At 41.4% G+C, this 15,757-nt stretch overlaps 1 protein-coding gene across 2 annotated transcripts in view; it reads left to right on the top strand.

The window, feature by feature from the left end:
- The first annotated feature begins 547 nt into the window (after positions 1 to 547).
- Positions 548 to 15,757, top strand: part of Enpp2 (ectonucleotide pyrophosphatase/phosphodiesterase 2) — a 109,955-nt gene continuing 94,745 nt past the window's right edge. Inside the window, exon 1 of one of the 2 annotated variants that reach the window (XM_090339313.1) lies at positions 548 to 728. In XM_090339313.1, coding sequence (XP_090195439.1) covers positions 705 to 728 — 24 coding nt within the window. In that variant the 5' untranslated portion in view covers positions 548 to 704. Of the gene's footprint in view, positions 729 to 7,826; positions 7,872 to 15,757 lie in introns of those variants that run through there. The other variant, XM_090339312.1, reaches the window with a different exon arrangement.

Raw genomic sequence — 15,757 nt, 5'->3', positions numbered from 1 at the left:
GCTCTAGTCTTGAGAAAAGTCCAAGGACAGTGCTCAGGTCCTGAGTTCAAGCCCCACGACTGGCAAAAAACAAACAAACAAAAAAAAAAAAACCCACAGCACGACTGTGCAAAGCCTTTTTGTAAACCGTAGCAAGTTCTAGAATTTTTTTCCCCCTCCAATGGTGGAAATGCCCTCCCTGCGGAGTGTGGGAGGCGCCCCAGTTTAACCTGGAGATTGTGCTGCAGGACCTTGGCAGCCAGCGCGACAGGAAACGTGTGCCTCAAAATCCCTGGGGAGGGGGGGGACCAGACTCCCGGGGAACGCAGGGCGATGGCACGCCAGCCCTCACAGAGCCTCTCCTTGAAAGATGAAAAATTAACCAGGCGCTGTCGGGGGTGGATCTGTTCGCGGCTGTGCTGCCGGCCCTGTCTTCAGACTTAGGACACTTTTCCTTCCCCAGAGCCATTTTAACCAAAGGTCATGTGTGTGTCTTGTCAAAGGCCAGCTTCCAATGGAATCACTGTCCCCTGGGCTAGCGGCCCCCTGACTACATCTGCATTGGAGAAATCCCAAAAGCAAACTGCCCCGGCGCAAACAAGAGCAGTCGAGAGCCTCCGTCCCCGGGCACAGCTCCCAGGTCCCCGACCCGGCCCGCAGCCCAGGCCGCGTCCGTCGGTCCGCCTGCCAGCGCCCGGCCGCAGCAGGCACCCAGAAGCCCCACCATGGCCCCGCACGCCGCCGACTGGGTACGGTAGGCGCCCTTCTCAGGCCATCCCCCACGGCTACGTCCCGGGCCCAGGCTGCTGCGTTCTTTTTTTGGGAGGGGGACAGAGAAATGATTACAGAACGGGGTCCCAGTTGGACTGTAGCTCGGGTGCAGTCAGCTGGAGCGATTTCCAGACGCGCAAACACGGAGTTGAACTAATTTCGACTTGTGCTTGCCAGAGAATGTTTGGGGCTTGCAAATAAGTATCTCATTTCCAGAAGCGGGGGGTGGGGGGGTGGAGGGGTGGTAGAACTTGCAGTGAGGGACCGTGTTCCAGTCTTGGCTGCCTCCCCCCATCCCCGGCTGTGACAAGTGGGCTCGCCCTAAGTCCCAGGGGATTGTGAGCTCTGCCCTTTGGGGACAGCCAGGCTGCTAGGCTTCTTGTTTATCGCCTATTGGACAAGGGCTTGGCAAAAAGCATGGAGAAGTCAAAAGCCATCCGTTTATGTAATGTTCTCTGGGCTCCTGTATCTGTCCCAAAGAAATGCAAGGATCTTTCTGAGCCAGGAAGCCCCCTCCCTCTCCAATAGCCCATCTGGTCTCCTGGTTTGGAGCAGCCAGTCTCTCAGCCCTTTGTACTTTTCTATTTGAGGAAGCCTTCCAAATGGATCTGGTTAATTTGAGGGGTGGGAGCGGGCAGCCTGACTTCCCAAGTTGATTGTGGATGCATTTTCTTTGGACTTGGAAATCTCCAAGGGCAACAGAGCAGGTGGGGGGGGGGTGCGCTGAGTAAGAATGCACAGGAGCCAGCCTGTTTTCAGGTGTGGAGCTAGCTCGTGGGTCAGAGGGATTCTGGGGATTGCTGGGTTTTGCACACTCTGGTTTCATTTTAACAGCTTAAACACAGAGCTATTTCTCACTGATAAAGTCAATGAAACCCAAAACCTTCCCAGCGTTCAGCAGGATGGAGAGGGGCTCCTTTCTGGTATTCGTTTATGTAGTTGCAGAAGTTTTCTATACTTCTCTTCACTAGGTATTTATTGAACTTCTATACCTCTGCCTCTCCCTAGTGAGATTTTTCTGTCTCTTTCCCCTAAGCCTTCTCAGAAGAGTGGATGACATCCCCTGTGGGTGACATCTCACAGTTCTGAAGGACAACCTACTGTCCTACTGTCCTTCAGAGGATCTTGGTGACAAAACCACGTAGGTGGTTGTCCCCTGGGTATTTTTTTTAACTCCATTTTAAATTCTCACTTTCCTGATTGTCTTCTGCCTTGCCAAGTTCCGACTTACTGCCCCCAAGAAAGGAGTTCTATTCATGCACTTACTGTGCCCTGGTGCTTCCTCCTTGACTGTCTTTTTTGGTCACTTTGAAGTCTCCCCAGATAACCTCTTCCATTCTCCATGGCTTTGACCACGGGATATGTATGAGATGGTGTCTCTCAATTTTCTGGGTTATGCTGATTGTATCCTTGACAGCAGCCTTTTATGTGGAGTGTCTTCATTTGTATGCCCTATACAACACCTTTAGTCCTAGAGGATTTCTTGTCTTTCACTCATGACAAAGACCCCAAGCCCTATCTAGATTACCTGGAGTGTGCTCTCTCTCTCTCTCTCTCTCTCTCTCTCTCTCTCTCTCTCTCTCTCTCTCTCTCTCTCTCTCTCTCTTTCTGATTTTTTGGTATTTAACTGGAGATAAGAGTCTCATTGACTTTCCTGCCTGGGCTCGCTTTGAACCACAATTCTCAGATCTCAGCATCCTGAGTAGCTAGGATTATAGGAATGAGCCATTGGCACCTGGCCTATTTTTTTCTTTACAAAGAATGCTAATATAAGTGATGGCACGACTTAAGTGATAGAATACCAGCTGTGAGCAAAAAAGCTGAGCGGGAGCATGAATTCTAGTCCTAGTACCAGAGCACACACACACACACACACGGAATGGTGATATATTCAGATTTTCTACAACTTGCCTTTCACCTTGCTCTTCAGTCTTATATCTTATTATTCACACCCTGTGCACATTTTATGCTGTACTTTTTGCACATTTCTCACAAATTTTCTGCAATGTATACAAACTGAAGTGTATTGAATGCTTTACTAAATATGATTTGCTCCTAGTATTTTTTTTAGATCAGAGTCTAATTTCTATGTTTTTCTTTTCAAAGACTCAGATGAAAGCCACTTTCTCTTGGAAAGTACCCCAACCATCTGCTCCTCATCCTCTGGAACAGGCTAAGTAGCCCTCTCCCACTCCCCTGGAACTTACTTTACTCCTGCTGTCAAAGTACTTACAATTTTTCATGGCAAGTGTCTGTAGACTCCTTCAGAGCAAGATCAACTCTTCGTTATCTCAGAATCTTTTATATTCATATTATATAGAATAGGGAATGTAATCCATATAGAGAATCTTTTAGCTTAGTATTATTAGAGCTTACGTCAATGGTATGTTTTACAAATTCTTGTGAATTTTATACATTTTTAATGAATGACTATTATGTTCTGCTATAGATTCAAATGATAGAGGTATAGCAGCATACCTAGAATTTCTGAGACACAATATGATAAAGAACAAAATATCAATCACGATTATCAGGAAAAGGCACAATCTTCTACTTACTTAAAACAGGAAAGCTTTAGACTATTTCAAATAATGCTCTCAATGTCTGATTCTAATAATTTCTCCTCTGATCCTCTTCTCCATGCTCGGTGGGGGGGGGTTGTCTCTTATTGCTCTAGCATCTGCCCTAACTTCGCCCTATGCCAAGATGAACTTTATGAAAGCTCCCCCCCACCCTTGCCCCACAATTTGCCTCTGCTGACTTTGCAAAGGCAATCCTCTACAGGCTGTGACATGAGATGAAGGCACTGACAGCCTGTTAGGTAGGCTTCCAAGAGTCTTTGCTTAACATGTCTCTAAACAGATCAGTGAGAGAAATCTCTAAGGCCTTCTCAGGAAGGCCTGAGATGAGGAAATGTGGTTCTGATTGTCTGAAGAGAGTGATGTACATTTTGAAACAGGCTATTGATTACATTCTCCAGGGGATGATTTAAACATCAAGTAGTTCTAAAAACTGTTTGTGACCATGGTCTTCTTGAACGCACACTCTTTTCAGTAAAAGGATTGTAATACATAGCACTTAATATATACTTTTTAAGAAGGGATTATCCAGGTCTACTCTTTATCCTCTTGAGTTGTTAATAAACCACTTAAACATCTCTAATCAGAGGTCTAATTATTCCAATACACATTAGGAAGAAGGGAGTTTATGGTGAGTAGGAGAACACACATGTTTTCTGTGTTGAGAGGATCCCTGTGTAATGTATGCTAATGACCATGAAACTTGAAATCCCAGGACTTGGGTTCATGTTCCTACTTTGGCAATTGCTACTTGTATGACTTTCTGTAAAAGTGACTATTTTCTACACACACACACACACACACACACATACACACTAGTGGATATTAGAAGTTTAAATTAGCATAAGGTTTCTGGAGGCACTTGGAACATAGCTATGCTTAATGAACATGAATTCAAAACCTTTATTTTAGGAAGGCCCCAAACTGGTACCATCCTTTTGGACCAACGGGTTTATACGTAGCTTGGATTAAAGACAGACTGTGTTTACCACCATTTTGCCAGGCAAAGTAGCTTATCAGACTCAATGTCAATAGAAAAAGCTGGGTATGATGGTGCACACTTGTTATCCCAGTTAAGATGGGAAGCATGAACAGGAGGATGGCGATCCAGAATGGCCTGAGCAGAACGCAAGACAGTCTGCCTTAATAGTAGCCCAAGTAAAAGTAATTGGATGTTTGGGGCAAGTAGTAGAGTACCTGCGTGAAGCATGAAGCCCTGGGTTCAAACCTAGTACAAAAGAAAAAGAAAAAGAAATCCAGAGTATAGCATGTAGATGGCAAAAGTCATTTTATTCTGTATTGTCCAGACGATATTTAAGACAACTGTATTTAGGTTTGAGTACTACGCACTAACTTAACTATTATTATGTTTTTGAGTATCTACCATGTGTCAAATACTTTCTAGCTGTTCATGACAGTAATACTAAAAAAGGTAGATCTGATCCTGTGGAGTTTTTAATGTGAAGAGGTCACAGGTGAAAAACCAGGTGACTTGACTCATTGCCATACTCTAATATGGAAAGCTTAGGTCACTACAGAACTACATTAGTTCAGACTTAAAGGGAGAAGGATCAACCTCTCAGAGGAAATTGTTGAGCTGTGGAGTAGGGATGATCAAAGGGGAGGTGGTGGAGGGAAAAAGGTTTCCAAGCAAAGGTGACAGTGCGTTCCATAGCCTAAAGTCACAAGGGCTGAACAAGAAATTTAAAGAAGAAATTTAGGGGGCAGGGGATGAGAGGGATGCCACTGGAGTGGCAGCAGGGACTACAAGTTTGTGCAGTGGTGCTATAGCCAGGCCCTAGAAGAATGCAGAACCAATGAATGTTGTAAGCAGGGCATTGTTGTAATCACTTTTTTTGTTTTGGAAAGATTGCTGTGGTGACAGTATGGATAAATGGTTGGAGAGGTGATGGATGTGGAAGAGGAGAAAGGGGATGTACCTAGGCGGTGGGAGGTAGGTAGGAAGAAAGAAAGCTATTGGGAGATACAGAATGCATACTGACAAACTTCAGGAAGGGTGGATGTGGAAGAAAACATGGAGGTTATGCTGCCCATCTTGCTATCTATCCATCTTTTGCTCTAATATAGAAGGGAGATTAGCACTGTGCTTATCTAGGGAGAGCAGGGACTGGCCAAATGGGTGGAAGATGCTAGAAGATAAATTATACCTCAATGTGATGCAGTATTTTTTTTTAACAGCTATGAGTTCTTTGCCATTGAGAATTTAAGCACTAACTTGGTTCCTATACTTGGGAAAGATGGAGAGGCAGGAGTAGGGCTTTGGCATGCTCCAGGCAACTGCAATTTCCTTTCAATCTCAAAATTCTTTGTATCAAGTTCAAATACCTGAGCTTCACATTCAAAGGCCATGACCATCCAGCTTGCGTTGGATAGCCATGTTACTAGTTTACCAGGACAGTCGTAAGCCACGACTGCTCTCTCCTAGGAGCTATGAAGAACAGTCTCTTTCATATGCACAAAGGTCTTAGTGTGAACAGGAAATTTAATGATCGTTCATTTCCTCGTTTAATTTTCCTGCCTGATCTGCCGATATCTATCTTTATAGAATCTCCATGAATTTCCCCTGTTCAACTGTTACGCTCAGAGTAGACCCAGCATCTCTCTCCTAGTTTGTTTTCTACACCATTCCTACATCAAGAATAGCCTCTCCCTGCATATCCTATGCACCTCAGTGAAAATACACAATTTCAGAAAGTCCTAACTTAAATACTGCTTCCTTCATCAACTTTGGGGCATCAACTCAGGGCTTCTTGATTGCTGGACAGGTACTCTATTACTGAGCTCTGTTTGCACTAGTTAATTTTTTTTTAATAAAGTGTCAACTTTCTGTCCTGATGTGTGCCTGGATCTGGATTGTGATCTGCTTATTTTAGGCTTTCCATCGTAATGGGCACATGAAAGGCACATCTGACCATGTCCAGTTTTCTCCCATAGAGTATCAGAGACTTTTTAACCTGGGCTGGCCTAGAACCATGATCCTCCTGGTCTCAAGCTCACACATAGCTTAGGATGAGAGATATATGCTGTGACACCCAATGATGGGTTAAGAAGGGATTTCATAAGCCTTTCCCCTGCAGACTGGCTTTGAACCAGGATTCTTGTGCTTTTAGTTTCCTAGGTCACTAGGATTACAAGTATAACATTTCTTTCTCTTAAATCATGCATGCAACCCTGGGTTCCATTCCTCAGTATCATATAAACAGGAAAAGCCAGAAGTGCCGGCGTGACTCAAGTGGTAGAGTGCTAGCCTCGAAAAAAAGAAGCTCAGAGACAGTGCCCAGGCCCTGAGTTCAAGCCCCGGGACTGGCAAAATATGCAAAACAACAAAACAAAGAAACAAACAAACAAAAATATAATTCTTTTAGAAGAGGGATATGATTGTGTGATTTGGTGTTTGGGGAAAGTTTGAGGGAACTGACTGATTCTCATTCAGAAGAAAATGTCTGGTCAGCTTAATCACTGACAAGCAAAAACATTACAGAATGCAATGTTTTCAGAAGACATTGATGGGAAACATTATGAATCTCTTAGGTCACATTAAAAACAAAGAAACAAGGTGCCAGGAGTTTGGCCTAGTAATAGTGTGTTTGCCTAGCATGCACAAAGACCCAGGTTCAATTCCTTGGTACCACATACATACAAAAAGTCGCAAGTGGTACTGTCACTCAAGTGGTAGAGCTCTAGTCTTGAGAAAGCCTAAGGACAGTGCTCAGGCCCTGAGTTCAAGCCCCACGACTGGCAAACAAACAAACAAACAAACAAACAAGCATCTGTTGTGGGACTTGATCTCAGGGCTCGGGCACTGTCCTGAGCTTTCTTGCTCTAGGCTATTATTCCGCTTTGAACCACAAAGACACTTGTGGTTTTTTTGAAGGTAAGAGCTCAGTGGACCTTACTACCCAGGCTGGTTTTGAACCATGATTCTCAGATCTCAGCCTCCTGAGTAGTTAGGATTATAGACATGAGCCTCTAGCTCCCAACTTTGTTAGGTCACTTTTTAATGCAATAAGTGACTCAAGTGGTAGAGTGTTAGCTTTGAGCACTAAAGGTCAGGGACAGCATCCAGGTCCAGAATTCAAGCCCCAGGAAGAGGAAATTGGACACTGAGACATACATGGAGGAAAGATGAAGTGAGAGACACAGGGAAAAGACAGTTCTGTACAAGTCATGGATTTTAGAGACCTCAGAAGACTCTAACCTCACAATCTGACACCCTGACCTTGGATTTCTAGCCTTTAGAATGGGAGCCAAGAAAGTGTTGCTTAAAGCAAGGTCTATGGTAGTTTGTTATGACAGCCGGAGATGACTAATGCACATTTCTTAAGACCATAATGCCTTGAGCATGTGCTCATCTGGTCACACTCAACACAACATTGTTTTGTTCTCCACCCAATACAGCTTCTGCAATTGTACACAGTGCTGTGTGGGTTACAATTTACAAAGCTTTCTCATATCCAGGGCCTCTTTTAACCTCAACCAAAGTGAAGGAGAATGAGCATTAATAACATCTCTGCTTTACAGGTAAGAAATGGTGATCCAGGGGCTGGGAGTTTGGCCTAGTGGTAGAGTGCTTGCCTAGTATGCACAGAGACCTGGGTTCAATTCCTCAGTACCACATACATAGAAAAAAGCCAAAGTGGTAGAGCTCTAGCCTTGAGAAAGCCCAAGGACAGTCTCTGAGCTCAAGCCCAGGACTGGCAAAAAAAAAAAAAAAAAAGAAGAAGAAGAAAGAAAGAAAGAAATGATGATCCAAAGAGATCAAATGAAGATGTGTTATATTTATAGATTGACATGTTGAATTGAAATCCCCTTGTACAACTGCTTAAAGGTAATAAAAAAGAAACAAATAAAGCCAAAGATAAACAGAGTTGTTCAAATGTGTGCAGGGTGTAGAAGTAGAAATTGAATTCAAATGTGCATAGAGCTGAAATTCAGATAAGGACCTTCTGATACTGAATACAGTGGTTTTGTTTTTTTTTTTTTTAAAGAAGACTGTGGCTGGAGAAAGTAAAGAGACAAGGAGGAATTCACAATAAAAAGGAAATCCTAGCTGAGTGCAGTGGCTCATGTCTGTAATCCTAGCTACTCAGGAGGCTGAGATCTGAGGATCAAGGTTCAAAGCCAGCTGGGACACAAAAGGACCTGAGACGCTCTATCTCTAATTAACCTCTAGGAAATAGGAAGGGTCTTGAGCTGAAGAGTTCAAGCCCCATTACCCACCAAAAAAAAAAGGGAAATCCTTGATTCAGCTTCCTAATTTTCATTCAAATCACATGAACTCAAATTCTCCCATATATACATTTTGAGGAATTTTACATTAAAAGGCCGGGAGAGGGTGACTCACATATGGAAGTTTAGCAAAAGTTATGGTAGAGCCCTATGCAGATGGCACAGTAGTTAGCAAACCCTAATCATTTTGTTCTCAAGCATAAATTGTAGGATTAGTCTCAATAGCATTCAAAATGTAGAGATGATAGGTGTAACATTTAGGACATTTCTTCACTCACTCAAGAAGATTATAATTAGCGTCTAATGGAGAGGAGGCTGCAAAAAGGAATATTCTTGCTAGTTTTTGTGTGTTTGAACCCTACTTCCTGGATATACCTTAATTCTATCTGTCTGTCTATCTATCTGATTACCTACCTACATTTTATTTTGATTTCTCAGTCATCTACTAAAGGATATGTCAATACAGTCTTCTTTAAAGTTTGAAAGGATATGGATTATGTCAGGCTGAGCCTCATTCTCTTTTCTGTTTTTTTTTTTTTTTTACTAACTCCCAGGAACATGGTTTTATTAGCTTTATTATTAGGTTTTTATTAGTTGAACTACATCTGAAGTCTGATGGTCCACCTACACTTTGATTATTCTAGTATTTATCAAAAATCTTTGATCTCAGCCTCTCTGTTTATGTACACAGAATACTCTTCTCCACTCAGAAGCTTTGCTTACTGACAAAATAGACTTTCTCAGTACCAATTTTGATTACAAAGAAATGCAACTGACAAATTTTGGACATGTGAATGTGGAAAATAATTGAGTTTTTTCCCATGGTTAATACTGTTCAGATATTAATTCAATATAGTAAGATGAGGGGTACCTAACATTTTCCTGAACGCTACTTGAATTTAATGAACAGAAGCAAATGCAAGATTAGTGCACTTTTTCCTTGGGTGACCTAAGCTTGCCCTTGGCACCCACAAGTGCAGAATACTTGGTTGATCTGAGTGTTTCTGTGGCTTCTACCCAGGGGATTTATTAGTTTTGAACCTTGGGGATAATTCCATAATAATGTAATTCTTTTCTTTCAAAAAAGAACAAAATGTTGCTTGTGTTGGGTGATCCTAATTATTGAACTCTTGGCTCCAAAATTGTAGATCCATGGTAAGAAATAGATAAAGTTGCCAGATTTAGCCAAAAACATCATAGAAAACAACAACAAATCCCCCAAGTGTCAATTAACTCTTAATCTAAATGGAGAATACCATTAAATCATAAATAACTTTTTCAGTATTTAAAATACTAAAACAAAAACAAAAATAAAAACAAAAACTGATGGCTCACACCTCTAATCCTAGCCACTCAGGAGTCTGCTACCTGAGGACTGAGGTTCAAAGCCAGTCTTGCAGGAAAGGCCATGCAACTCTTGTCTCCAATTAACTGCCAGAAAACCAGAAGTAGTGCTGTGGTTCAAAGTGGTAGAATACTAGCATTGAGTGAAAAAGCTCAGGGACAGCACTCAGGCCCTGAGCACAAGCCACATGAATGGAAAAAAGAAAATACTAAAAATATTGCAAGCATATAAAAATATTGGAAATGGGGCCGGGAGTTTGGCCTAGTGGTAGCGTGCTTGCTGAGCATGCACGAAGACCTAGGTTCGATTCCTCGGTACCACATATATAGAAAAAAGCCACAAGTGGTACCGAGGGTCAAGTGGTAGTGCTCTAGCCTTGAGAAAGTTCAAGGACAGTGCTCAGGCCCTGAGTTCAAGCCTAGGACTGGCAAAAACATATTAAAAAAATATTGGGAATGAAATATTGATACTTTTTCAATGTCAATATTTTAAAAGACCGTGAATATTATACATTTACCCAAGTGCTTTTAAAATCATCTTTAAGTAGTTTTACAGAGGAGAGGCCATATAACCAAGCAGTTTATGAATACAATACAGTGTCACTCCTCGATGTTCTCACCCAACCCCCACTTTCCTTATTGCTGGTATACACATGATTTCTCCACTGCATTTTCCCTCCTTCCCCTTTTATTGGATACCCCCTCCTTTGACCCCACTCTCCTTCTTGCATGTGCCTATTGCCTGATGTTGATTTTGTTGGACTTTGGCTCAGTCGTTCCACAAAATGTATACTTGTTGAACTTTCCATAGCATCTATTGCACTTCAGTTAATTCGTATGTAAGCCCTTGCTTACCACCCAGTGCGTTTACATATATAGCTTTATAGGCACACTCCAGCTACCAGTATGAGTGAAACAATGCAAACCTTTGCTTCTCTGGGTCTGGCTTACTTCAATTAGTATACTTTTTTCCCCAAATCTTTTGATTTTCTTACAAATGATACAATATCATTTTTTTCTAATGAATGAGTAAAATTCTATTTTATATATACATATGTCACATTTTCTTGATCCATTCATCCATTGAAGCATCTGGGCTAATTCTGTATCCTGGCTCTGGTGAATAGTGTTGCTTCGAACACAGTTGTGCTGATGATTTTATTGTAAATCTCAGCTTCTTGAGTAGCTATAATTATCACTGTGAGCCGCTAACACCTGGCTATTTTATTTTATTATTTTGTTTTTGGTCCTGGGACTTGAATTCTGGACCTTGGTTCTGTCCCTGAGATCTTTAGCTTAAGGCTACCGCCCTACCACTTGAGCCACAGATCCACTTTTGGTTTTCTGGTGGTTAATTGGAGATAAGAGTCTCATAGACTTTAATGCCCGGGCTGGTTTTGAACCTCAGTCCTAAGATATCAGCCTCCTGAGTAGCTGGGATTACAGGTGTGAGCCACTGCACCTGGCAAGGCTATTTTATTTTTCAACTCACTTTGAGAGCATTGTTCATCTCATGCTGGAACCAGAAATTTACTAGTTTTGATGATTTTTCATGCTTTCCAGGGGTCATGCATAGATTTCATGGAATCTTGTATGCTGACACTAGGTCAGCCTGTTGTTTTTTGTTTGAGTCTTTATGTATTTCACACTTGAAGGTTAAAAGAAAGCAAAAGGAAAAAGGCTTGTTCAAAACAACCCTTCTTGGGCTGGGAGTTTGCCCTAGTGATAGAGTGTTTGCCTAGCATGCACAAAGACCTGGGTTCAATTCCTTGGTACCACATACATAGAAAAAACCCCGAAGTGCTTCTGTGGCTCAAGAGCTAGAGCTCTAGCTTTGAGAAAGCCCAAGGACAATGCGCAGGCCCTGAGTTCAGAACTGGCAAAACAAAACAAACAAACACACCTTTCTTTCTTCCCTTGCACAATGGGGTTATCCAAGTACATACATGGTAATTCTTATAACCATTATTGTGTTTGTCATAGTTAATTCCAAAATACAGCAGATCGTTGCTTTGTCACTGATTGAGTGGTTTGGGCAAATTATGCAAACTATTTCTGAAATAGAATCACTCCTTAATCTTATTGGTGAGATTCTTTTCCCTCTTAGAATCTTATTTCTTAGCAAAGAGCACTTTTTTGAATGGGAAGAAATGTTTGATTTGGTAGATCTCACACTTCAAGTGTGCCTAAATGACCTGGAGGAATTGTTTTAGCATCTATTGCAGGACCCCAGACCATCACCTCCTGATTCAGTATGTCTACTGTTGCCCTCAGAGTTGCTATTTCTCATTGTTCCCAGGGAATGGTAATACTGCTAGGAATTCACACTTTCATTGGTTGTGTTCTTATTTTTGCTGCCGTTTCACTATGTAGTGCAGGCTAGTCTTAAACTCACAATCTTTAGTGTTTACACTATACGACCATACCCAGCTCAGGGAATCACAGTTTGAGAACCACAGATCTAGAATCAGGATAAAGTTGTCTATCCTTTGGTCAGTTTATCTGACAGTTTATCTACTTATGTATATTATTTACATAGTTGTTTATTTCAATGATAAACTGAGAAATTGTATATTATTTATATTGTACAATTAATAATGGCACATACCATGTAACAAGGAAAGCAATCTAATTAACTTAGCATCCCCTTATATCTTTACCTTTTGTGATGGGAACTCTTTTTTTTGTCCTGTCCTGGGCTTGAGCTCAGGGCCAGAGCACTATCCTTGGGCTTTCTCAAGGCTAGAGCTCTACCACGTTAGCCTCAGCACTACTTCCAGCTTTTTTTCTATGTATGCGGTACCAAAGAATTGAACCCAGGTCTTCATGCATGCTAGGCAAGCACTCTACCACTAGGCCAAACCCCTGGCCCCTTTAAAACCTAATGTTTCAGTCATTTTTGAGAGTATGATAAGTAAATCATTTAAAAAATTATTATTAAGTAGTTGTACAAAGGGACTACAATTCCATAAATCAGGTTTGATTAAAATATATCTTGGTCAAGTCACCCTTTCCTTTGTTTTCCATTAGTATTAACTAGTCCTTGTGGTGTGCTTCTTCTGTCTAATTGAAACTTGGTCCTTTGTGACTAGTATATGTCCATTGTCTCCCATCTCAGCCCCTAGTCAGCACTGTTTTACTCTCAGCTGCTAGAACTTTATTTCCTTTGTATTCTACATGTGCATGAGATCCTGTAGTAACTGCCTTTCTGTATCTTGTTGGCTTAGCATATTATATTATTACGTAATACCATTACATTAACATATAACATCAATAAACATATTACCTTATTACAGTTGACAGCATAATAATAACCTCCACATTTACAGTTTCCGAACTCAGGCAGCTGGTAAGTGGCAACACAAGTATAAACCTTTAAAACTTTGAAGAACTGTGTCTATTTTATTAAAGCTTAAAAAGTTATACTTGCTCTCAAATATTTGTATTTAGTTGTTGACAACTTGAACAAGAAATGAGAAGAAAAAGCATTCCTTCATTTGAACCATCTGATTATTTACTGTGAGTTAGCCATGCTGTGCATGTAAATGCAAAATGCAAAGTTCTTTTGTGCAGCTGTGGGCACCAGTGCTGAGCCATGTTGAGGAAAGCCTTGTTAGACTAGAGCTGGGGCAGGGCAACAGTCCTGATGGTCTTCGGCTTCACCACAATGCTCCTTTTACTCCATACCATCTCATTTGTCATTACAATGCGGAGCACGTACCTCCTACTTGTTGATTCCTTTTATTCCTAGACAAACGCAAGCCTAATGAAGAAACAAACATGACTGCCCAGGGCACAAGTTTGGTTGGGATCGCGGGCATTTCAGGAAGGGTAGGATCGTGCCAATAAGTTGCATTTACAGTGCGAACTTCTCCAATCATCTGGACCTCTGCTACTCAAGAGTAGTATTGCCTGGAGTGCTAATGACATTTCAAGCCACTGTAGGGAAGATGAGAAGAGCCAAAAGTTAGAATTGGCATCTTTCTTTTTGGCTAATTAAATTTTTGGTGGTCTGTGGACTGAGGCTGCTCCAGGAATACTTTTTATACTTGATACTGCAGATCATTTAGGAGATGATGAAGATGCATTTGCTGTCCTTGGAGATCGTCCACTTTAGTGAGATTTTCCAGTAGAGCCCAAAGAAGAAAGCAGGGTGGGTTAGAAAGACCCTGGGCTCTGAACCAATCAGGCTGCTTTTAAATCTCTATTCTACCACTAACAATGTGGCCTTGATCAAATGAGATCATCCCTCAGAGCCTTCCTTTCTTCCCTTGTACAATGGGGTTATCCAAGTACATACATGGTAACTACTATAACCATTATTGTGTTTATCACAGTTATTACCAAAATACAGCAGATTCTTGTTTTATCACTGATTGAGTGGCTTTGGTCAAATTATACAGTTTGTTTGTGAAATAGAGCCACTCATATAGCCTTATTGGTAAGATTCTTGTCCCTTTTAGAATCTTATTTGATTCTTTTTTTCCCATGTATTTTTAGTGTAATTAATAGAAGGGTTACATTATATTCACCAGGTAGATGGTGCATTACTTCACAAACATTGATACCCTTTCTCATGTCTTTGTCCCCATTTCCCTTCCCCACCCCCACCCCTCATCTTGTTTTCCCCCCTTCCCTATCCAATTTCAAATAACCAAATACACATATATACAATATATCAGATAACAAGGTAAAATATTGTAACAATATGAGATAACTAAGGGACAGCAAAAAAGATGAGAGATAACATAGTACATTAAGGACAACATTATTTGATTCTGGTTTTGTAGCTCTCATTACAGACAGATGGATACATTTACTATCCTTTCTCATCCAATAAAAAATGTAAATTCATGGGTGGGCATTTGGGTTTCTCTGTGAGTTGCTGGTGTCTTTTGAACCTAGAGCAAAAGTGCCCAGAACAGGGTAAATTCTCAATAGAGTTCTTTTTAAATAAGTGGATGAACAAGTAAATGGATGAGTCAATAAATGAAGTGAATAATAGACTTGGTGAGGCGTAGACCTACCAGTGCTAGTTGGCACTATGTATAATCATGGTCAGATGTGGTGTGTGCCATTAAAACAACCAACATGGAGAGCAGATCTTGGTGCTTAGCATCCTCGTTCTCATTGGCTGTATTGTTCAGGAAAACAACTGGATCATTGTCAGTAGTAAGGTCACATGGGATTAATTGCAAAAATATGGACACGAGTACTTTTTAGGTGATCAGTTCTCAAGAAGAAAGGGAAACAGCTGCAGGAAGGAAGGAAAAACCAGAAAAAGAGAGAAATGGCATCTTTTGCAAAATACCCTGTCACATGAAGCCACATAAGCTGTAAGTCTATAATGAAGATTTACCTAGTTCCAAATGTGAGAAGCAACAGAAGTGCCTTCATCAGTCAAATGCACAAAGACAGGGTCCTGGCACAGTGGCTCTGGCTTGCTGGGAGTGGCAAAGGAGGAACTGTCTTGTAGACTCTGCTCTGATTCTCAACTCTTAAAAGCCACAGAGAAAAATATAGAAGCCCTGTCATCTGCCTTCCTTATGAAGGAACAGAGGAGTCTTTTCTTCCTTCCTTCCTTCCTTTCTTCCTGCCTGGCTGCTTTCCTGCCTTCCTTTCTCTTTTTTCTTCTTTCTTTCTTTTTGACTTGGTGGTATTGGGGTTTGAAGTCAGAGCCCCACACTTCCTAGGTAAGCATTAGCTTTAGGGCCAAACCACCACCTTGTTCTCAGCTAGTATCTCATGCTTTTTGTCAGGCTGATATGGATCATGATCCTCCTTTGTACTGGGATTACAGAGGTAACATGCCTAACTTGTTGAGATGAGGATTT

Source organism: Megascapheus bottae, chromosome 9 (assembly GCF_031878675.1).
Source record: "Megascapheus bottae isolate mThoBot1 chromosome 9, mThoBot2.hap1, whole genome shotgun sequence".
NCBI lineage: Eukaryota > Metazoa > Chordata > Mammalia > Rodentia > Geomyidae > Megascapheus > Megascapheus bottae.
This window is presented reverse-complemented; position numbering and strand designations above follow the sequence as displayed.